Below are 22946 nucleotides of genomic sequence, written 5' to 3' on the forward strand. Positions count from 1 at the left end.
GGAACACCCCTGTGCCCTGTCTCCATCAATGGTGTGGATGTGCAGTTTACCAGGGAGTACACATACCTTGGAGTGTATCTGGGCAGTAAACTGGACTGGTCTAGGAATGCTGAGGACCTGTACAAGACGGGAAGGAGACAGTTGTACTTTTTGAAAAGGTTCCGCTCCTTCAACATCTGCAGAAGGATGCTGCAGATGTTCTACCAATCGGTGGTAGCCAGTGCCATCTTCTTGATGGCGAAGGCCGCGGACACCAATAGGATTAACAAACTCATCTGGAAGGCTGGCTCTGTCCTGGGGGCGGAGTTGGATTCATGGGAGGTGATCTTGGAGGGGAGGATGCTCCTCAAACTGCGGAGCATCCTGGACAATACAGCTCACCCCCCTCTATGACACACTGGTCAACCTGAGGAGTACCTTCAGCAACAGACTGGTTCCACCAAGATGCAGGACAGAGCGCCACAGGGGATCCTTCTTCCCTGTGGGCTATTAAACTGTACCACTCTTCCCCCTTCTGTCGTGGGGTAGACTGACTCTCCCCCCCCCCCCTCCCCAAAATCTCTGCGCATCCCCAATCCTTTCCACTCGCCACTTTAATTTCATGGTGCATGCATTTTTGTGTTTTATGACTGTTGGCAGATCAGTTTCCCTCATGGTTCTATTGTATCGTATCGTGTCGTTACTACTTTTGCCTTGTGTAAGGACATAAGTATAAATTTAAAGTCTGCTGTGCATGGTCTTAGAATGGTCTAATATGTTTAGTAGCCAATGAAGTATATCACCGTTAGTTTATGAGAAAAAAAACTTATATTCATTTATATGTGTAATACAGTCAGCAGCCAGAAGCAGCTCTTGATATTCAAGTCCAATCCTTACTTGTCGTTTTGACAATGTCAGCACGTACTATAACCCTCAGGCTGGAATGCAGAGATAAAAAGGTATGTCCATTAAATATGATTTCAAAAATAAGAGAATAACTGGGGGGTTTGCTTACGCTGAACTGGACATCTGCAGCACCTTTCAAGTCCAGTGGGGAGTTTAGATGAAAATACATAAAATCAAAATGCAGGAATTGCTAAAAGGATGCCTGGTTACACAGATATTTGAAAAGGTTTGAAATGGAAATGACATGGGGTTTGAAATTCATCGTTAGATTTGCTCTGTGTATATCGTGAGTGTCAACATGACATGACATTGTAATGTTGTTGGATCAAAATCCATAGGCTTATTTCTCACTACTATTTACAGTTAGCCCCTAATATCAGCTGAGCTGTGTGGAGTTGCCAGAACGAACATTCTTCCAGGGACTGTCTGTATCAGAGAGAGTGGATAGGGACAATCAATGTTTTTTTTTATTGTCACGTGTGCCAGGTACAGTGAAATACATTTTTTGCATACAGCTCAGCAAGACTATCCCCATACATAACCACACTTGACCCGATCAGTACAGTATGCACAGAACAGCCCACTGAGTCCATGTGCAAGGGGTGCCGTTTTGTCACCACGTTTCAGTCCCAGCGGCAGCTAGCCATAAAGGCCCAGTACTGTACATTAATGGGATATACAATGCCATTTGTCCAACTGGAAGCAAGTTTGAGACCAGATACTGCTTTAAACTAACGACCCAAGTTCCTTTTCTGAGGCATTGTTCAAAACTAATGTCATGCGTTATAGGAGCTGAATTAGGTCATTCGGCCCATCAAGTCTACTCCGCCATTCAATCATGGCTGATCTATCTTTCCCTCTCAACCCCATTCTTCTGCCTTCTCCCCATAAACCCTGACATCCTTTTTGAGCAATAATCTGTCAATCACTGCCTTAAACTTGGCCTCCACTGCTGTCTGTGGCAATGAATTCCACAGATTCATCACCAAATAGGCATTACATTAAATGAATTAAAGGTTTCAAAGGTTGCAAAGGTCTTTTATTGTGATGTGGACTAATTAAGGTACAGTGATATGCGAATTAGAGACTGCAGGGAGAATGTTCAGAGATCATGTGCTTATAATTTCACAGCTTTTACCTCCCAGTGACAGAGGAGGCTATTAGCTGCCCAAGGAACCATCTTCACATATTAATTTTGAAAGCAAATAGATTCCTCGTGACATGGTGGAGATACTTTAGTTGTTGCAAAATAAACTCTCTTCCCGCTCATGTCCCAATACCTTTTTATAATTAATGACAGTAACTTTAAGTTAAATGTGCCAAAGGTCCGATCTGTGCTCACGGCTTACAGCAGAAAGATATTTGAATACATTGGCATGATAGAGCAGGGACTCGACTTGAGACGTCACCCATTCCTTCTCTCCAGAGATGCTGCCTGTCCCGCTGAGCTACTCCAGCTTTTTGTGTCTATCTTCGGTTTAACCCAGCATCTGCAGTTCCTTCGTCATGCTTGATGTTCTGTTCTCCGTGGGGTTTTATTGTGAATTAGAGGCACAGTACAGAGCTTGCAAGGTTTTGATCCAAATTTGCTGCCAAATGATTAACGCAACAGTGCAAATTGATGATCGCAACAAAGATACAAGAAACAAGGGAGTAAAAGCTCGGGGTGAATTATGACCAAAAGTGCCCAGACAAATTTGGTAAATATACAACAAATGTATAGCAATTTTGATGTGGGCTTTTCGCATAAAAATACCAGATGCAAATGGCTCTGATTTCTCGGCATTATTGCCACAAAATAATAACACCCTAGTATCTGCAAACATTGTATGCACATTGTATTCAGTGAACTTTAGGCAGATAACACACTTGCATGCAAATGTTTGTGCTATCAGGCCAGAGATTCTCTAAGGTTCAGCAGTAAATATTCGCAAAGATTCACCAGGACGATGATCTAGATAAACGATAACTAAATCCATGGCCTCGTGACATGAAACCATAAATCTGTTACCAGACCTCTGCATAATATTTTTCTGTTTGGGAATTGACTGAATTAAGGCTGTTAAATACTGATGACATCTTCAAGGCAACGAGCAATGAAATATAAATTTCTCCAACCTGCCTAAAGTGGCGCCTCAGGCATTAGACAGAAGATAACTCGTTATAGATAATAGACAATAGACAATTGGTGCAGGAGTAGGCCATTCGGCCCTTCGAGCCAGCACTGCCATTCACCGTGATCATGGCTGATCATCCACAATCAGTACCCCGTTCCTGCCTTCTCCCCATATCCCTTGACTCCGTTATCATTAAGAGCCCTATCTAACTCACTTGAAATCATCCAGGGAATTGGCTTCCACTGCCTTCTGAGGCAGAGAGTTCCACAGCTTCACAACTCTCTGAGTGCAAAAGTTTTTCCTCATCTCTGTTCTAAATGGCCTACCCCTTATTCTAAAACTGTGTCCCCTGGTTCGGGACTCCCCCAACATCGGGAACATGTTTCCTACCTCTAGTGTGTCCAATCCCTTAATAATCTTAAAGCCTTATTAAGCTAACATCCACCTGTACCCATTGTCACAACGTACCCATTGAAATGTAGTTTTTCATTTGTGAGATGCAAAAGTGAATGTGACAACAAACAAGCTTTTTGGGTTGAAACAAGCCGGCCACAAACAGGCAGCACAACATATTACAAAATGACAGAAAGAAAAGGGTGATTTCACTTCAATAATTAGCTAAACTGTTATTCTGAAGCAAGTTGACAATTTATCTGGTTTGCTCCGGAGTCTCTGGGAAATAAAGACAACTTAAAGTTACTGTCATTAATTATAAAAAGATATTGGGACATGAGTGGAAAGAGAGTTTATTTTGCAACAACTAAAGTATCTCCACCAGATCACAAACACCTAGAGGTGCTGTGGCATGATCAGCCCACCCTATGAGTTGGCTCCGGAGACTCATTTATCACCTTTACCCCCCCCCCACCCCAATCTTTAGCCACAAGCCCACCTTTTTTGCAGATCCCGGGTTGACTTGGAGAGAGTTCTTTAGTTTAGTTGAGTTTAGTTTAGAGACACAGTGTAGAAACAGCCCCTTCGGCCTACCGAATCCACACCAACCAGAGATTCCTGCACATTAACACTATCCTACACACACTAGGGACAATTTACACTTGTCCCAAACCAATTAACCTACAAAAATCTTTACGTGTTTGGAGTGTGGGAAGAAACCGAAGATCTCGGAGAAAACCCACGCGGCCACGGGGAGAACATACAAACTCCGTACAGACAGCACCCACAGTCGGGATTGAACCTGGGTCTCTGGTGCTGCAAACGCTGTAAGGCAGCGACTCTACCGCTGCGCCACCATGCCGCCCTGTGCTCACGGCTCTCAGCAGCAAGATATTTTAATAGTGCTATCACTGAGTTAAGATATGGCAGTTGAACGCTTAATTACACAGGTTGGGCCTCCTGAAGGGAGGAAATCACAATGACAATTTTTCAAAGCAAAGTTGTACCAATTTAGTGATATTTTTTCATAGAACTTATTTAATTTCTTTTTTCACTGTGTGATTTGACGGTATCCGTGTTCCAGTGCTCCCAGCGTGCAGCAGCAAGATATTTTAATAGATTGGCACGACAGAGCAACACCTTAAATCATGCTTGATTTTCTGTTCTCAGTGGGAGTTTATTGTGAATTGCAGACAAAGCTTGCAAGGTTTTGATCCAAATTTGCTGCCAAATGATTAATGTAACTGTGCAAATTGATGATTGCAACATGGAAACAAGATATGAGGGAGTAAATGCTTAACAAGTCATGAAGGCAGAATATGCCATCCAGTTGGTGCGCAAAAAATGAACAAAATTCAGTTTTGTTTAGTTTAGTGCCCCATGTAACATTGGCTTAGAGTAAGTGAAATAGGGATATTGGTCAAAGGAGGCATAGCCACTGTCAAAGGTAGAAGACTCTCATGCAAAGGTGTAATCTCAATGAAGAACAACTATTAGTTAGAGGCACCATGATACAGGAAGCCAGTGGCTGTGCTCGAACTGGCTCTGGGACCAATAAAACCATAAAAGTCGGGTTAAATAATATCAAGCTCAATGTTGTTTGCATCTCTGCCTAGGTTATTTCCATAAGCCCTTGTTCACATTTATATAAAACTAGACCAAGTGGACCCGTTGGGCCCAAACCTCTCCTGCATTGGTGCAGCATCCCCCCCCCCCCTCCCTCTGTCCCCTTCCCCCTCCCCTCTCCCCCCTCCCCCTCTGCCCTCTCCACCTTCCCCTCTCCCCTTCCACTCCCCCTCCACTCCTTCCCCCTCAACCCCCCCTTATCCTCCCTCCTCCCCCTCCCTCTGTCCCCCCCTCCCTCCACCCCCCTCTCTCCCTAGGAGATAGATTTAAACTTTAAAATGTGAATAACTTAAAAAATATAACACCGATTTCAATGAAACTTCTTCCATTAGCACCAAAGGGACAATGGTGAGTAAGGTGGGCCTAAAATTGTCACGCTTTCGTGTACCGTTTTGGCTGTAGTTCAGGAACAAACAAACAATCAAACGAGATTTTTAGTATAAAGATAAATCAACGACTCAGGAATGAACTGTAGGGTTCACACTGCTTTTCCTTTGGACTTGAATGCTCATAGGACCAATAGCCCAAGATAACTCGGCGTTCCTTTTTGAGCTTGTTGCAAGACATCGGCCGCAGGGCCTTCCATCGCCCGGTGCGGCTCGGCCGCGGGGCCTTCCATCGCCCGGTGCGGCACGGCCGCGGGACACCATTCTGCTTTAGTTAAACATTTTGTTCAAGATGGCCGCGCCGTTGTGTTTGGCTGCCTGTCGTCGCTCACCTAGAGATCCTACTGTATGTTTCTTTTTTTTTTCCTTAGTACCTAATCAGATGTACAGCACTTTGGTCAACGTGGGTTGTTTTTAAATGTGCTATACAAATAAAATTGACTTGACTTGACTTGACTTGGCCTACTCTACTTGGCACAAACTCCCTTTATATTTGCTGTTTCTCACTGTTCATTGAGAAACAGCCCTTTATATTTGCTGTTTCTCACTGTCCCTTTATATTTGCTGTTTCTCACTGTTCATCTCAAGATTAGGGTGCTTATAGAAAGAGAAGTAGCAAACATAACAATAATGGCCATCATTTATTTGATTGGATTTATCTTTATAATAGAAATGAACTGATCTTTGAACCTTTTTTTATATGACTGGAATTTAAAGTTGTTCGTATTAATTAACTATGTGGGGTTATTTTGAACTGACAATCAACTGTAGAATAAAGCTCTCCAGCTGTTTAATTTTCCTTTTGCACGACATATTATTATATTAAAGGACTTCATAACAGGGGAGCACAAACCCATGAAATTATAATTTTTGCAGAAACGATAAACAGTAATTGAATTCAGAGCTGCAAATTGCATTATTGACTGCAGGGGAGTTTAAAATCCAAAGTGCATCTCAGCAACTTCCCTGACAGTACACAAGGTCTATTGTCTCACTTGGTTTAACCGGTAGTTTTATTTGCTCACACAGTGCGCTGAATTTTTTTTGTATTCAGATAAGCAAATTATTTTCGCTGTCCTCACTTTAGTTTAAAGACAACGGCTGTTCACCCTCTCAAATGTTCAAGATTGGAGAGCCATGAATCATTTGAACGGTGGATGTTGTTGTCATGTCTCAATGCTGACAGCACTGCCCATGGCTATAGTGCGACAGCATCATAAATACAACTGCAGATGCAGCCTTCATCCGTTACCATGTTCCCAGTCTTCCTGCAGTGTAACCAGTGGCAGTTTTCTCTTGTTCTGAAGAAGGGTCTCGACCCAAAACGTCACCTATTCCTTCTCTCCAGAGATGCTGCCTGTCCCGCTGAGTTACTCCAGCTTTTTGTGTCTATCTGCAGTTTTTCTTCTGTTTTCAGCTGTGAAAGGAGAATTAAACTTGAACTGCAACCTTGTTTTAAAGAGAAAGAAATTCATGTGGAGGATTTACGATCTAGCTCAATTGTGCAAAGAAGGTTAGCTTTAATAAACTGAGATTTGTCGTTGGGGCCTACCCGAAGGCTTTAGTTTAGTTTTGAGATACAGTGCAGAAACAGGCCCTTCGGCCCACCGAGTCTACACTGACCAGCGATCCCTGCACATTAGTACTATCTCACACACACCAGGGACAATTTACACTTATACCAAGCCAATTAACCTACGAGCCTGTACATCTTTGGAGCGTGGGAGGAAACCAAAGATCTCGGATAAAGCTCACGCGGACACAGGGAGAACGTACAAACACTGTACGGATAGCACCCGTAGTTGGGATCGAACCCAGGTCTCTGGTGCTGCAGGCACTGTAAGGTAGCATCTCTACCGCTGCGCCACCGTGCCACCCTGTTGGCTTATCAGTTGGCGGGACCGGGAACCCACCCGAAGGCTCGTCAGACAGCATAACAGGGAGGGAGTTGTAGATGTCGGGCACTAGGAGTGGGCCGGCAGGAGTGTGAACTGGGTAATGCCGGTTCAAGATAGGTTGCAGGAGGCAATCCCTGGACACAAAGATGGCCGGGCGAGGAGAGGAGAGGGACATTGTTTCATGGAAAATGCCCCCCAATACATTGAATGTATGGGCCGACCGACTGGACGTTAGACTTTGATTAATGGCGGCAAAAATGGTGGTGCCCGCATGTGCAATATATGCAGACAGGATTTCACCGTGCAGTTGCATATGTGACAAATATAGCACCATTGAACTATTGCCTGACATTTCTGCCAGCATTTACCCACACACATTCAGGCGGGTCCACATTCTCCTGCCAATGCAGAGGTCCTGATGCTACTCTGAGCTTCACCACCCATTACCATGCGGGACTCTGACTTACATTCAATGGTGGTGGAGGAGGCTTGTTGAGTTTCCTCAACACTTAATGCTCTCAGCTGAAAGTAAATCCACATGTCATAAGGTCAAAAGGAATAGTAGAATTGGGCCATTCAGCCCATCGTAAACTCTGCCATTTAATCACGGCTGATCTATCTCTCCCTTCATTCTCCTGCCTTCTCCCCTTAACCTCTGACACCTGTGCTAATCAAGAATATCTATCTATCTATATTCACTGCTGTGTCAGTCGTATAGCTGCAAGGTAGAAAGCTACTTTTATTTACTTGTTTTGTTTTAATGGTTTTCATTACTTAAAATTGTTTTTGTGGTTTCGGTGTCCTTTTTATTATTTTTTTTTTTTTTAATTTTAAGAATTTTTTTAATTGTTTAATTTGTTTATAATAAATGTAATTGTTTCTAAATGTCTGGGGCATTCAAAATCATTGAGAAACTATATCAGCTTTGACAGTCAAAGTTGGGCATAAGGCTTTGCTGATCTGTTAGCGTTTACAGAGATTGCAGAGTTGAGGACACAACCCAGTCCATCATGCACCAACTCCCATCCACTCCATCTACACTTCACACTGCCTCGACAAGGTCACCAGCACAATCAAGGACCAGTCTCACCCCGGTCACTCCCTCTTCTCCCCTGTCCCATCAGGCAAAAAGTACAGAAGTTTGACAATGCAAAACCTCGAAAATCAGGGACAAATCAGGGCGGAACGGTTGCGCAGCGGATGCCTTACAGCGAATGCAGCGCCGGAGACCCGGGTTCGATCCCGACTACGGGTGCTGTCATATCATATCATATCATATCATATCATATATATACAGCCGGAAACAGGCCTTCTCGGCCCACCAAGTCCGTGCCGCCCAGTGATCCCCGTACATTAACACTATCCTACACCCACTAGGGACAATTTTTACATTTACCCAGCCAATTAACCTACATACCTGTACATCTTTGGAGTGTGGGAGGAAACCGAAGATCTCGGAGAAAACCCACGCAGGTCACGGGGAGAACGTACAAACTCCTTACAGTGCAGCACCCGTAGTCAGGATCGAACCTGAGTCTCCGGCGCGGCATTCGCTGTAAAGCAGCAACTCTACCGCTGCGCTACCGTGCCGCCTGTCTGTACGGAGTTTGCACGTTCCCCCCGTGACCTGCGTGGGTTTTCTCAGAGATCTTCGGTTTCCTCCCACACTCCAAAGCCGTGGGTTAATTGGCTTGGTAAATGTAAAAATTGTCCCTAGTGGGTATAGGATAGTGTTAATGTGCGGGGATCGCTGGTTGGCGCGGACCCGGTGGGCCGAAAGAGCCTGTTTCCACTCTGTATCTCTAAATTAAAACTAATATTTCTTCCCAGCTGTTATCAGGCAACTGAACCATCCTCTCGCCAACTAGAGAGCGACCCTGACCTCCCATCTACCTCATTGGAGACCTTCGAACTATCTTTAATTGTACTTTACTGGACTTTATCTTGCACTAAACGTTTTACCCTTTATCCTGTAACTGTACACTGTGGACAGCTTGATTGGAATCATGTATAGTATTTTCGCTGACTGGATAGCACGCAACGAACAAGCTTTCCACTGTACCTCGGTATGCGAGACTATAATAAACTAAACTAAACTAATTGTTGAGTGTGGTGTGGAGAGATATGGATCATATGGAAAGTAAAGGTTTAGAGGGATACGGGTCAAATGCAGGCAAGTGGAACTCGTGTAGATGAGGCAGGAAACATGTTCCCGATGTTGGGGGAGTCCTGAACCAGGGGCCACAGATTAAGAATAAGGGGTAGGCCATTTAGAACGGAGATGAGGAAAAACTTTTTCACTCAGAGAGTTGTGAAGCTTTGGAACTCTCTGCCTCAGAAGGCAGTGGAGGCCAATACCCTGGATGCTTTCAAGAGAGAGTTAGATAGAGCTCTTAATGATAGCGGAGGCAAGGGATATGGGGAGAAGGCAGGAACGGGGTACTGACTGTGAATGATCAGCCATGATCACGGTGAATGGCAATGCTGGCTGGAAGGGCTGAATGGTCTACTCCTGCACCTATTGTCTATCTTGGTTGGCATAGGCAGGTTTAGCCAAAGGGCCTGTTCCACACTGTATGACTCCATGACTCGAGATGCAACAGAGGGGATTAGTTTAATTTGGCATCATTCAGCACAGATATTTTGGGCCAAAGGGCCTGTTCCCATGCTGTACTGTTCTATATTCTATCTTCCATGCTTTCCCTTTGCACACTTGCTGCCGAACCTACTGAATGTTTCAGCATTTTCTGTTGTTATCCTGGCAAATACAAGTTGTGGACTGGCCAACTTCCCACTGAACTGCAACAGGGAGTGCTTTTTCAGAATTTGTTCTCAGACCTATGTATCACTGAAGTGTAAATTACAGCCAATTTCAGAATATTTGCTTGGCTGAAAATGTACGTTCTGAGAGACTGATCACATATTATTTTTTCCTTCATTTGATTCTTGACAAGAACAGCATGTATTGCTCATCGATACCTGTCCATGAGTGGGGATGGTGAGCAGCCTTCATGAACTGTCATTGTTCCTGAGTTGAATGTACATCCCCAGTATTAATAGGCAGGAAATCTAGCCGTGATGAAGGAATGGTGAAGATAGACGCAAAACGCTGGAGTAACTCAACAGGTCAGGCAGCATCTCTGGAGAGAAGGAATGGGTGACATTTCGGGGTGAGACGGGTCTGAAGCACCGTCTCGATCCGAAACACCACCCATTCCTATTCCCCAGAGATGCCGCCTGTCCCGCTGAGTTACTCCAACATTTTGTGCCTATCTTCAGTGTAAACCAGCATCTGCAGTTCCTTCCTACACATGAAGGAATGGTGATATGTGTTCAGGATGGGAAGGTGCATGGCAGGGAGCTGATAACATCCCCACTTGTCTGCTTGCCTTGGATGTTCCTAGTTGTAGACGTATGGTAGATGCATGGCAAAGAAACCTTGGCTAATTGCTGCAAATGACCGTGTAGAAATAACACGCTGCAGAACCCTAGTGTTAGTGATGGAGGGGGTATACATTTCAGGGAGTGAATAGACTGACGATAAAACAGACTGCCTTATCCTGGGTGAATGTTGCAATTTATTCATAACATTCCTGAACTTTCATCTTCAAAGATTAAAGTTCAAAGAAACGGGCTTGCAAGGGTGGCACAGTGGGGTAACAGAGAGCCAGAGACCGGGATTTAATCCTGCCCAGGGTGCTGTCTGTGCGGAGTTTGTGCATTCTCCCTGTGTCTGCGTGGGTTTTCTCCGGGTACTCCTGTCTCCTAGCACATTCCAAAGGCATTTGGACAGGTTCGTGGATAGGATAGGTTTAGAAGGATACAGGCCAAATGCAGCCAGGTGGGACTATTATAATTGGGGCGTGTTAGTTGACGTGGGCATGTTGGGCCAAAAGGTATGTTTCCATGCTGTATCTCTGGTGGTTTCCACCCAAGGGTTAACATTACTCCACAAACCCACTACCCCCTCCCTCCACTTAAGTCTATACCATTGTTGATGCAAGTCAGGTCAGTGGTGCAAGTAGGTACCTGCTTGGGCATCAATTGCTCTCTTGGTTTTAATACAGAATGGAGAATCTAACCTTTTTTAACCGGCCCAACTCAAATTGAAACAGTCATTTTCAAGTGGCTTTCTTCTTGGGTCAATTCCCAGAGTATTTGCTTTCAGAGCAGTGCCACGATTCTAAAAACAAACTGCTGGCGTGGCTCTTGGTGCTAATCAATCTCGTTCTTTGCTTTTCAGACAGGCCAACAGCGCTGGTGGGAGCAGGAAATGTCCATGAATACAAAGATCCAGACGGGAGAGTTAATCACACACAACCTCACTGAACTCTTGAAGCCCGAGGCCTACGAGGTCCGCCTGACACCCATTACACAGTTTGGAGAAGGCGACTCCACCATCCGAGTCATTAAGTACACCGACGGTAAGATTGGTCCCGCTGTGACCTTTCAAATTTCATACACTGCTGAAGAAAGAGTCATGAGGAACTGAATTGCTCGAGGTTATTTCTGCAATTGCTTATTGGTGCACTTTGTTTCAAATTATAAAAATGAATATTAATACCACAGGCACGTCAATCTGTTTACGTGTTGATTTTTGGCGTTTAGTGTAGAGATAGAAGATGGAAACAGGCCCTTTGGGGTCTTGGATATGAAAGGTTATGTTTGCAAGACTCTTTGGATCAATGAACATGCAGACGCTCCATAAATTCCTTTCTGAAACTTTACCTTTTGTTTCTCTTCTCTATGAATGCTGCCTGACCTGTTGACTGACTCCAACGTTTTCAATGTAATTTCTGATTTCCTGCACCTCCACCTTTTGCTTTTCAAACAAAAAGCTCCAATAGCTTGAGTGATTGAACGGCTGTAGCAATCGCCTGGGTAACCTGCTTGAAAAAGCAATGCCTAGCCCACAGCCTTTTGAACTTCTGTCAAACAATCTCCAACAGTAGAACCTGCCTTGCTTATTTCACTGTGTGGATCCCGCAGTATTTCGGGGGGAGTTTCTGCTTTTGAACTGCTCTGCTACAGCAGTTTGCCGTTTACGAACACCAGGAGATAATGGGTCATCACTGGATGGCAGGAAAGGAAACAGGTCATGCTTTGATACTGGTGCTATTATCTCTCTTGAGATCCAATGGGTGACAGAGGTCGCGGACTCCGATGAAGGCTGCCAAAGTATACAATGGTATATAGATCAGCAACAGAAATAACCGGAGAAATGGCAGATCATAAGATCATACAGTATGTGATAGGAGCAGAATGAGGCCATTTGGCCCATCAAGTCTACCTCGCCATTCAATCATGGCTGATCTATTTCTCCCTCCTAACTTCATTCTCCTACCTTCTCCCCATCACTGACACCCATACTAATCAAGAATCGATTTATCTCTGCCTTAAATATATCCACTGACGGCCTTCACAGCCTTCAGTGACAAAGAATTCCACAGATTCACCACCCTCTGACTAAAGAGATTCCTCCTTATCTCCTTCCAAAAAGAACGTCCTTTAATTATGAGGCTATGACCTCTAGTCCTAGACTCTTCCACTAGTGGAAACATCCCCTCCACATCACTCTATCCAAGCCTTTCACTATTCTGTACGTTTCAATGAGGTCCCCCCTCATTCTTCTAAACTCCAGCGAGTACAGGCCCAGCGCTGTCAAACGCTCATCATATGTTAACCTATTAATTCCTGGGATCATTCTTGTAAACCTCCTCTGGACCCTCTCCAGAGCCAGCACATCCTTCCTCAGATATGGTGCCTAAAATTGCTCACAATATTCCAAATGTGGCTTGACCAGCACCTTTTGGAGCCTCAGCATTACATTCCTGTTTTTGTTCCCAAGCCGTTTTGAAACAAATGCTTGCATTGCGTTTGTTTTCCTTACTACCGATTCTACTTGTAGATTAATTTTTTTGAAATCCTGCACCAGCACTCCCAAGTCCCTTTGCACCTCAGACTTCTGGATTCTCTCCCCATTTACAAAATAGTCCACACCTTTATTCCTACCACCAAAATTCATGACTCTACACTTTGCTATACTATATTCCATCTGCCACTTCTCCCAACCTATCCAAGTCCTTCTGCAGACTCCCTGCTTTCTCTACACTACCTGCCCCTCCACCTATTTTCGTATCGTCCGCAAACTTGGCCACAAAGCCTTCAATCCCCTCATCCAAATAATTAATATACCATGTGAAGAACAGCAGCCCCAGCACCGAGCCCCGCTAGTCGCTGGCAGCCAACCAGAAAAAGGCCCCTTTATTGCCACTCTTTGTCATCTGCCATCCAGCCAACCTGATATCCATGCTAGTATCTGCCCTTTGATACCATGGGCTCTCATCTTCCTTAGCGCTCCCCGTGTCGCACTTATGAAAGGCTTTCTGAAAATGTAGGTAAGCCTAGATTTGATGGAGTTTAAAAAGGAGCAAGTGAGGTGTTGCACTTTGAAAGGTCAAATGTAAAGGGAAAATATACCATTAATGGGATGGCGCTTAACAGCATTGATGTACAGAGTGATCCGGTGATCCAAGTTCATATTCCCTGAAAGTGGCAACACAGGTAGATGGAGTGGTAAAGAAGGCATATTATATGGTTGCCTTCTTAGGTCGAGGCATTGAGTATAAGGGTCAGGAAGTCATAAAGCAGCTTTATACGACTTTGGTTAGGCTACATTAGGAATATTGCATGCAGTTATGGTTGCCCCGTTGCAGGAGGGATATGGAGACTTTGGAAACGGTGTAAAGGAGGTTTACCTGAATTATACCTTGACTTGGGGGGTATTGGCTACAGGGAAAGGTTGGGCAGACTTGGGTTGTTTTCTCTGGAAAGCCAAAGGTTGAGGAAAGACCTGATAAAAGTACTTTAAAATTATGAGAGGCACAGATAAAGTTGATAGCCAGGATGGAAATATTACATACTAGAGGCCAGAGCTTTAACGTGAGATGGGCAAAGTTTAAAGGAGATGTGTGAGGCAAAATCATTATACAGAGTGTAGTGAGTGCCTGGAATCAGATGTACAGCACTTTGGTCAACGTGGGTTGTTTTTAAATGTGCTATACAAATAAAATTGACTTGACTTGACTTGATACAATTGTGGCACTTATGAGACTTTCAGATAGGCACATGGATCTGCAGACATTGAGATTTACGAGGATGTTGCACTAGAGGGTGTGAGCTAAAGGCAGAGGTTGAGTAGGCTAGGTCTATATTCCTTGGAGCGCAAGAGCATGAGGGGTGTTCTTTTAGAGGTACATAAAATCATGTGAGGAATAGATCGGGTAGATGCACGGTCTCTTGCCCAGAGTAGGGGCATCGAGGACCAGAGGACATAGGTTCAAGGTGAAGGAGAAAAGATTTAATAGGAATCTGAGGGGTAACTTTTTCACACAAAGGATGGTAGGTGTATGGAACAAACTGCCAGATGAGGTAGTTGAGGCTGGGACTATCCCAACGTTTAAGAAACAGTTAGACAGGTACATGGATAGGACAGGTTTGGGGTGATGTGGACCAAGTGCAGGCAGGTGGGACTAGTGTAACTGGGACAAGTTGGCCGGTGTGGCCAAGTTGGGCCAAAGGGCCTGTTTCCACACTGTATCACTGTTTCACTCTAACACTCTATGTCATTGGTGGGATATGGATTATGTGCAGGCAGATACGAGTTGGTCTTGGCATCATGTTTGGCACAGATTGGGAGTAGAAGGGCCTCTTCCTGTGATATACTGTTCTATGATGGTCCTGTTCACGTGTGTTACAGGTTTACTCTAATGTGCATTTGTTGCAGCTAAAATAGATGTGTTACCTACAGTAGTAACACTGTTTACATCATTGGAAAGCTTAATAGAAAGTACTAAAGTAATTAACACATTAAAATTTGCACTGACAACATATGGGAAATTAGTAGCAAAATTGAATTGTGATTTATTAAGGTACTATGATTTCTAATTCCCTGCATCATGTGAAATTGGACTGAATTGCAAATAATTGTGTTAATGACAGGATATTGCCGTTACTCCAAAAGTGCTATATTATATATAATAGTAATTTTCACATCCACGCAATGATTGGGTTTAGAAACAACAGATTAGCAAAGCAACTTTTCCTTACTGCCAGGGATAATGCAAGTTATTAAAATTGAAGTTTTATAAGACTCTTTGTTGTGAGATAATTCTGAGATCCTGATACTTTGTCATTATAAATGATTGAAACAAACCACCCCATTGGATGCTTCAGTATAATGTCTGGATATCGATCCAGTGTCGTCAGTGGAATGAATTGTTGGTGCAGGGTGTAAGGCTCTGACAGGACTATCTAGAGCATTGGCTGCTAATGACTGGGCATGTGTAACGATGCAAAATGTCGTTGTGCCAACTTGATGGAATCACCATGTGATATCAAGAGCAGGCTTGAGCATTGGAGCAATGTTGGCATGGCAACAACATTATCTGTCAAGTGACTATTAAAAAGTCTCAATTACCTATTTTGGAAGCCAAGAGTTTATACACAATTAGGATGGGCAAGCATTAAGCTGCACTACAGTCATTATTCTGGAAGTATATATCTTTGACAGTGTGTGTGTGTGTGTGTGTTTGTGTTTGTTCACTATCTGCCACTTTACTTAAATAATTGCTTCACTTTCTGAATCTATGTGCCCCTTTCTTGTGTTTTCATTTCACACTCTCTAGGTTCTCTCCCTGCCTGGCTGATATTCCCCAACGCGTCTGCCACTGTTCTTGTTTCTCCCCACTGCCTGGCTCCTGTGCTTTTTCCGTCCATCTCTTCTTGGATGAGGCAGGCTACAGAGCAAGGGCGCAGCGGTTAGCTCAAGCAGCAAAAAACTGTGCACAGGACACAGCGGTATGAATGGATAAATGAATGATACTTTATTATCACATGCGACATGTCGCGGTGAAATTCTTTGTTTTGCATACCATTCTCAAAGTATGCAAAGAATTGCCACATATAGGGTGCTGAAAAAGTTACAGAGTGTTCAATGTAGTCCCTAATGGTCCCTTTTCATTCTCGGAGCCCCTCCCCCCTCCCCCTTCCCCCCTCCTCCCCAGGACCCTCTTTGTTCTTCAGTAACCCCCCCCCCCCCATACACACACCGGGTCCCTCTGATCTCTCGGCAGCCCCCCCCCCAACACCGAGTAGCCTGAAGATGGCAGCCTTCTGAGAGAGATGCTGCTCCGTTACACAAGAGTTTGTACAAACAAGGCCTGCACGTTCCCCCACAACACCACCCACAATACAAAGACATTATTGTCCCCCTGTCACCTCCACAGTGACCACTGGTCTGGGTTAATGGATGTTATGATTCTGTTGTCTGGATCCTGCAAGGCCATCTCTGAGATCCACTAACTTCACCAGTTTACAAATTAGGTAAGCGATTTGAAGATAATTTTTTTGACATAAACAAACCTTTTTTAACATAGCATCTTTAAGTCATTAAAACATTTCAAGACATTACAGAGAATAAGAAACATCTCTGAACTTCAAATGCTCTATCATTTGAGAAAATCATCATATAGCATGCAAACACGCCCTTTGGCCCAACTTGTCTATGCCAACCAAGATGCCCCATCTAAACCAGTCCCATTTCCTGTCAGTCAAGTATCATGCATCTGACGTTGCCTCTGTTGCTGAAAGGAGCCTTGCAATTACTAACCATTTCAGCAACTCCTGTTTCAAATGTAGGAATGGTGATCTTGCTGGGTTTTTAATATTTCCCTGCCCCCAATTACTGTCTGTCCTGAAGGTACTTATTCTTGGCCAAGGAATGGCTCCAGCGGCATTGCTGTTTTCTTTGTGTCGTCCAAAAGATAATTATTCAATGAATATAAGTAAGAATTGGCAATTTGTGAATTCCTGTTCCGTTTGAGTTCAGTCTATTGTTACATGTACTGGGGTACGGTGAAAAGCTTTTGTCGCGTGCTAACCAGTCAGCGGAATGACTAAACATGACTACAATCATTCGTCCACAGTGTACAGATAGATGATAAAGGGAATAACGTGAATAACGTTTAGTGCAAGATAAAGTGTTAGCAATTGCAAGGCTACTTTCAGGAACAAAGGCAACGTCAGATGCACGATACTCGACTGATAGGAAATGGGACTAGTTTAGATGGAGCATCTCGGACGGCATGGACATGTTGGGCTGTAAAGTCCGATCAAAGATAGTCCGAGAGTCTCCAATGAGGTAGATAGCAGCTCGGGACTGTTCTCTAGCTGTTGGTAGGATGGTTAGGTTGCTTGATAACAGCCAGAACCCCTGCTGGTATTTGTGCCCACAAAGATACACGGCTACAGTTTGTTCCCACACCTCTGTTTTCTGTCTGCATCTGTCAGACATTGATTGTGTTTAACCCTGCAATGTGTTCAATTACATTCATTAATCTTATTATGCTGAGCAACGAGGCATATCTGCAAAATAATTAAGAACACATAACAAATTAATTGATAAATGTGATGTTTTGCATTGTATGAGATCTGTAAGCATTCTACAAAAATGACTGATCAGTAATTTCAATTAGTTGCAAGGCACAGTGAATGAAAGTGAGAACACACATAGATATAAACCCATAAAACCTCACGACATTCAGTTTCTCCTACTAAATGTACAAGGGGTGATTGATTCATCAATAGATTAATCAATAATTAATGGGACCTTTAGAAAATTAATGAAGTACCCAGAAATGTCCTTGGCAAGTAGGATTAAAGTGAATCCCAAGGTATTTTATACATATATTAAAAACTCAAGGATCAAGGAGGTATTGTATACTTGGAGTCAAAGGATGTAGGTAGGGTAGGAAATGAATACTTAGCATTCAGTGAGAAGGATGGAGGATAGTGAGACCAATATGCAGGGAGGGGCATTTTGAGATCAAGAAGGAAGTGTTGATGGGTCTCTTGACGAGCATTAAGATGGGTAAGTCCTTGTTAAGATCTATACCAGCTGATTGAGAGAGGCAAGGGAGGAAGTGGCTGGGATCTTGATGAAGATCTTTATATCCTTTCTACCCACAGTTTACTTTAGTTTAGTTTATTGTCACGTGTACTGGGTACAGTGAAAAGCTTTTGGTGCATGCTGTCCAGTCAGCAGAAAGACAATACATGATAACCATCGAGCCAATTACAGTGTACAGATAAATGATAAGGGAATAAGATTTAGTGCAAGGTAAAGCCCGCAAAATTCGATCAAGGATAGTCCGAAGGTCACCAATGAGGTAGATAGTAATTCAGGACTGCTCTTTGGTTGTGGTCGGATGATGCAGACCAAGTGCTGGAGGACTGGAAAGTAGCCAATATTGTTCCATTGCTTAAGACGGGAAATAGAGATAATCTAGAAAATTATAGGCATGTTAACCTCACATTAGCCAGTGGAGAGGATTCTTAGGGGTATGATTTATCGCATTTGAAGAAAAATTGGCTAATTAGGGACAGTCATCATAGGTTGGTGTGGGCAGTTCATGTCTTATAAATTTAATTGAGTCTTTTGAAGAGGTGACAAAGGTGATTGATGAAGATAGGGCAGTGAATGTTAACTATGTGGAATTTAGTAAGGCACTTGACAAACTAAGCAGATCCAGAAGATTAAGATGCTTGTGATCCACGATGGCTTGGCAGTTTGAATTGCGAACCGGCTAACTCTTTGCAGACAGAGGGTTGAGGTGGAAAGGTGCCATTTTGACTGGAGGTCTGTAACCAGTGGTGTTCTGCAGGGATCACTGTTAGGACTTCTGATGTTTGTGATATATATCAATGACTTAAATGAAAATGTACATGGATTGGTTAGCAAGCTTGCAGATGACACTAAAGTTGGTGGCGTTGTGGGCATTGAAGAAACTCTCAATGGATACAGATGGATATAGATCTGTTATAGATATGGGTGGAGAGATGCAGATGGAGTTTAATTTAGTTGAATAGACAATAGACAATAGATGCAGGAATAGGCCACTCGGCCCTTCGAGCCAGCACCGCCATTCAATGTGATCATGGCTGATCATTCACAATCAGTACCCCGTTCCTGCCTTCTCCCCATACCCCCTAACTCTGCTATCGTTAAGAGCTCTATCTAACTCTCTCTTGAAAGCATCCAGAGAATTGGCCTCCACTGCCTTCTGAGGCAGAGAATTCCACAGATTTACAACTCTCTGACTGAAAAATTGCCAAGCTGCCAGAAGAGGTAGTTGAGACTGGGACTATCCCAACGTTTAAGAAGCCAGTTCGACAGGTACATGTTTAGGACGTTTGGAGGGATATGGACCAAGCGCAGGCAGGTGGGACTAGTGTAGGCCGGTGTGGGCAACTTGGGCTGAAGGGCCTGTTTCCACACTGTATCACTCTGTGACTCTTTCACTTTAAAACAATGACAGGCATCCCCTATCTTAGCAAACAGAACAAGCCAGCAAATAAATGTTCAACGTTTCTGATATTTTGAAACAATCAAGAGGAATTTCATTGATTTCCAGTTTGGGTTTCGACAATACCATTTGGTGATTTCCTCACAGTCTTAGTACGAACATGGAGTAAGGAAATTAATTCCAGAGGAGAGATGTGAATGACGACTACCTTGGATATTAAGGCAGTCATTGAGAGTCATAGAATCGTTCAGCATGGGAACAGGCCCTTCGGCCTAACTTACCCAGGCCGACCAACGTGCCTCATCTACACTAGTCCCACCTGCCTCGTTTGGCCCATATCCTTCCAAAGCTATCCTATCCATGTACCTGTCCAAATGTCTTTTAAACATTGTGATAGCTCCTGCCTCAACTACCTCTTCTGACAGCTCATTCCATATACCCATCATCTTTTGCGTAAAGGAAATTTGACCCTCGGGTTCCTATTTAATTTCTCCTCCCCCCCCACCCCTATCCCACCTTAAACCTATGTTGTTTGGTTCTTGATTTCCCTACTCTGCATAAAAGACTTTATCTATCCCTCATGATCTTATACACCTGTATAAGATTTGACCAAATGTGAGATCAATGGACACCGAGGGGATAGTACTCCTAGAGTTGGGGTCATACCTTGTTGCAAAGGAAGATGGTTGTGATTGTTGGATGTCAACCATCCCAGCCCCATCACTGCAGGAGTTCCTTAGAGTAAGATCCTATGTCGTTGTGACCTTCCTGCCAACATAAGTCAGAAGTGGAGATGTTTGCTGATAATTAAAGTTCATAACCGTTCAGAATTCAGCGGATGGATGTATTGTATGTATTGTATTGTATGTATTGTATGTATTCATTCTTGTATGTAGCAAGGTCTAGACAACAATCGGAGACATAGCCAGATAAGTAGCAAGTAGCATTCTCTGCATGGAACTGCTTGTCAATGACTATCACCAAGATGAGAAATCTAACCACTAGCCCATGGTATTCACTGGCACTGCTTTCATCAACCTCCCATCAACATCCGAGGGGTTCATCGATGTTAGAAGCTCAACCAGCCACATAAATGCTGTAGATCTGAGGCTATATAACAGGTCTGTTCAGCTGCATGAGATTCAGAGTATGTTGGTTGTAGGACTGAGATCTCATACAGCAGAGGTGCTTTTGAGCCAGTGTGTGTGCTAATTAACATCTGCTCTGCAGACATTTTTCTGCTCAGCTCTACTCAAGCTGACACCTTCCGTGCATCACCTGGTGAGAGATGTACACTGGAATACCTGCACGTTAGCCATGAATTGGCACAGACAGTACTCAACTAATGGGTGCTGCACACCCCAGCCTTCCACCGTTAACGCAAATGTCAACACGCATGATCGGATGTAACACCCATTTGGCATTCCTTAATATTTTTTCTGAATTATTTCACACACCTTCCCGCTGTTTTCTGCGCTTTTATTTTTTTTTGCTGTCAACAGATTTCAAGATTTTATTCCCTCACTCAAATCCGAATCCATTTGGTCCATAAAGATAAGGGAAAGCAGTACCAGCAGCTTTAGAATGCACCACTTCTAATTATTTACCAGTCTTTTTATCCTAATCCTTTGACTGTCAACTGATCAAGCCTCCCATATTAATAGCCAAACTAAAGTAATTATTTCTCCCTTTGCCACCTATCTACCAACAAACTGCCATACTGATTTGGTCAACTGGATCAGTGGAGATATTTAACTTCATATATCTTTCACAAGATATCGATTCCGGATAGTATATTCATTTCATGTAGAATTACTTACTTTGAAGTGCACTCACTTAAACTTAAGTGAATGTGACAGCCATTTTCACACCGCAAATTGCTGTAGCAATGAGATAAATTGCCAAGTAACTCATTCTATTTTGATTGCAATGGATGAAAGAATGATTTTGGTTTGGTCACTGAGCAATGGTTAATTAGCTTCTCCAAGACTTCTGTCTGTACGTAGCCTAAACTATTCATTTTAAACACTTCAGAGATTTGGTCAAATATGTCTTTAATTGTTGCTACTAATTAAGCAGGATGTTATTTAAGTCTCCTCGTTCTGGCAACTTTTTTTGAAAGTATTGATCGACCAGTCTCTTTCAAATGAGGAATCTGTATCTCTAGAGAAAAGGTAATGTCTCATTGCTTCTATAGATAGTGGAGGGAAAAAAGAAAATATCTACACAATTACTGAGATATCTTGCTATCCAACTAATTATTTTTCTCTACATAGGGAGCAGCCCAGATTTAAAATAAGTAAATATACCATTATCCAATTCTCCTGCAGTTTAATAAACATTTCTATTTAAGTACATTGATCAAAGCATTCCCGTTATGTCGTTTCCATATCCAGGAAGGATTCCGCAGAAGCATGAGTTAGATCTAATATTCAAAGGAAACAAAAGAAAAATGCTCTTATTGCAGTATGAATTTGGCTGGGTAGATACAAGATAATCTCTAAGATATAGAAAGCTTTGGTTCTCATATTTGATATCTGGAAGTATGAAAATCTAAAAATATGTTGCATTAAATGCCATCTCTTTATATGAGAAACTGTCCATGAACTGTCCTACATTTGATTTTCTAAATTAAGTAGTAAAGGTTGTTGGTTCTGAAGTAAAATGTTCATTAGATATAATTACTGAATTGCCACAATGGGCTTGAGGGGAGAAAATTGCAAATGAATGAATGTGCCATAATATCCTTGACTTGAATTGTCTTGATGTGATAGCAAAAAAGATTATAGGGAATGAGAAAATGGAGTGGAGAGAAATGATTTAAAGGATTGGATATCATGGGGTAATACAATAAGGACTCACTCTACCATTTTATTTTTTTGCAGCTCCCATGACAAATCCACATTTGGGTAAGTTCTTTATATTCTCTGTTACCATTGATTGATGAGTGTTCTGGCCGGACGGTTAAGGCCGTAGTATTCACTGTTGTTCAAATTGGATGCGCGTCACTTTTGAGTTTACAAAATAGGATACGTGGAAACAAAAATGTCTTTAAATTCAAATGCTTGGATTCCAGCAGCTGGCAGGATAGTAACATTCAGATGACATGAAAAGTTTTGCTTTATTGCCTCCGAGTATAACAATGCCTTGGAGTGTGTTCGTCTCTCTCACAGTTTGGTTTGCTGATTCAACTGTTCAAGCCTCTTCAGACCTGTGAACCCAAAACCGTGAAAGTATCTGCTTCGTTCCAAGTTCGGAATGATTATTATCTTGAAA

The 22946-nt window shown here is 43.1% G+C and overlaps 1 protein-coding gene across 2 annotated transcripts in view; it reads left to right on the plus strand.

Annotated features, from left to right (window-relative positions):
- Window positions 1-22946, plus strand: part of mdga2a (MAM domain containing glycosylphosphatidylinositol anchor 2a) — a 712576-nt gene that overhangs the window by 576474 nt on the left and 113156 nt on the right. For both annotated transcript variants that reach the window (XM_078406708.1, XM_078406709.1), the window contains exons 11-12: window positions 11549-11729; window positions 22556-22579. In XM_078406708.1, coding sequence (XP_078262834.1) covers window positions 11549-11729; window positions 22556-22579 — 205 coding nt within the window. The remainder of the gene's footprint in view (window positions 1-11548; window positions 11730-22555; window positions 22580-22946) is intronic.

Source organism: Rhinoraja longicauda, chromosome 10, assembly GCF_053455715.1.
Source record: "Rhinoraja longicauda isolate Sanriku21f chromosome 10, sRhiLon1.1, whole genome shotgun sequence".
NCBI lineage: Eukaryota > Metazoa > Chordata > Chondrichthyes > Rajiformes > Arhynchobatidae > Rhinoraja > Rhinoraja longicauda.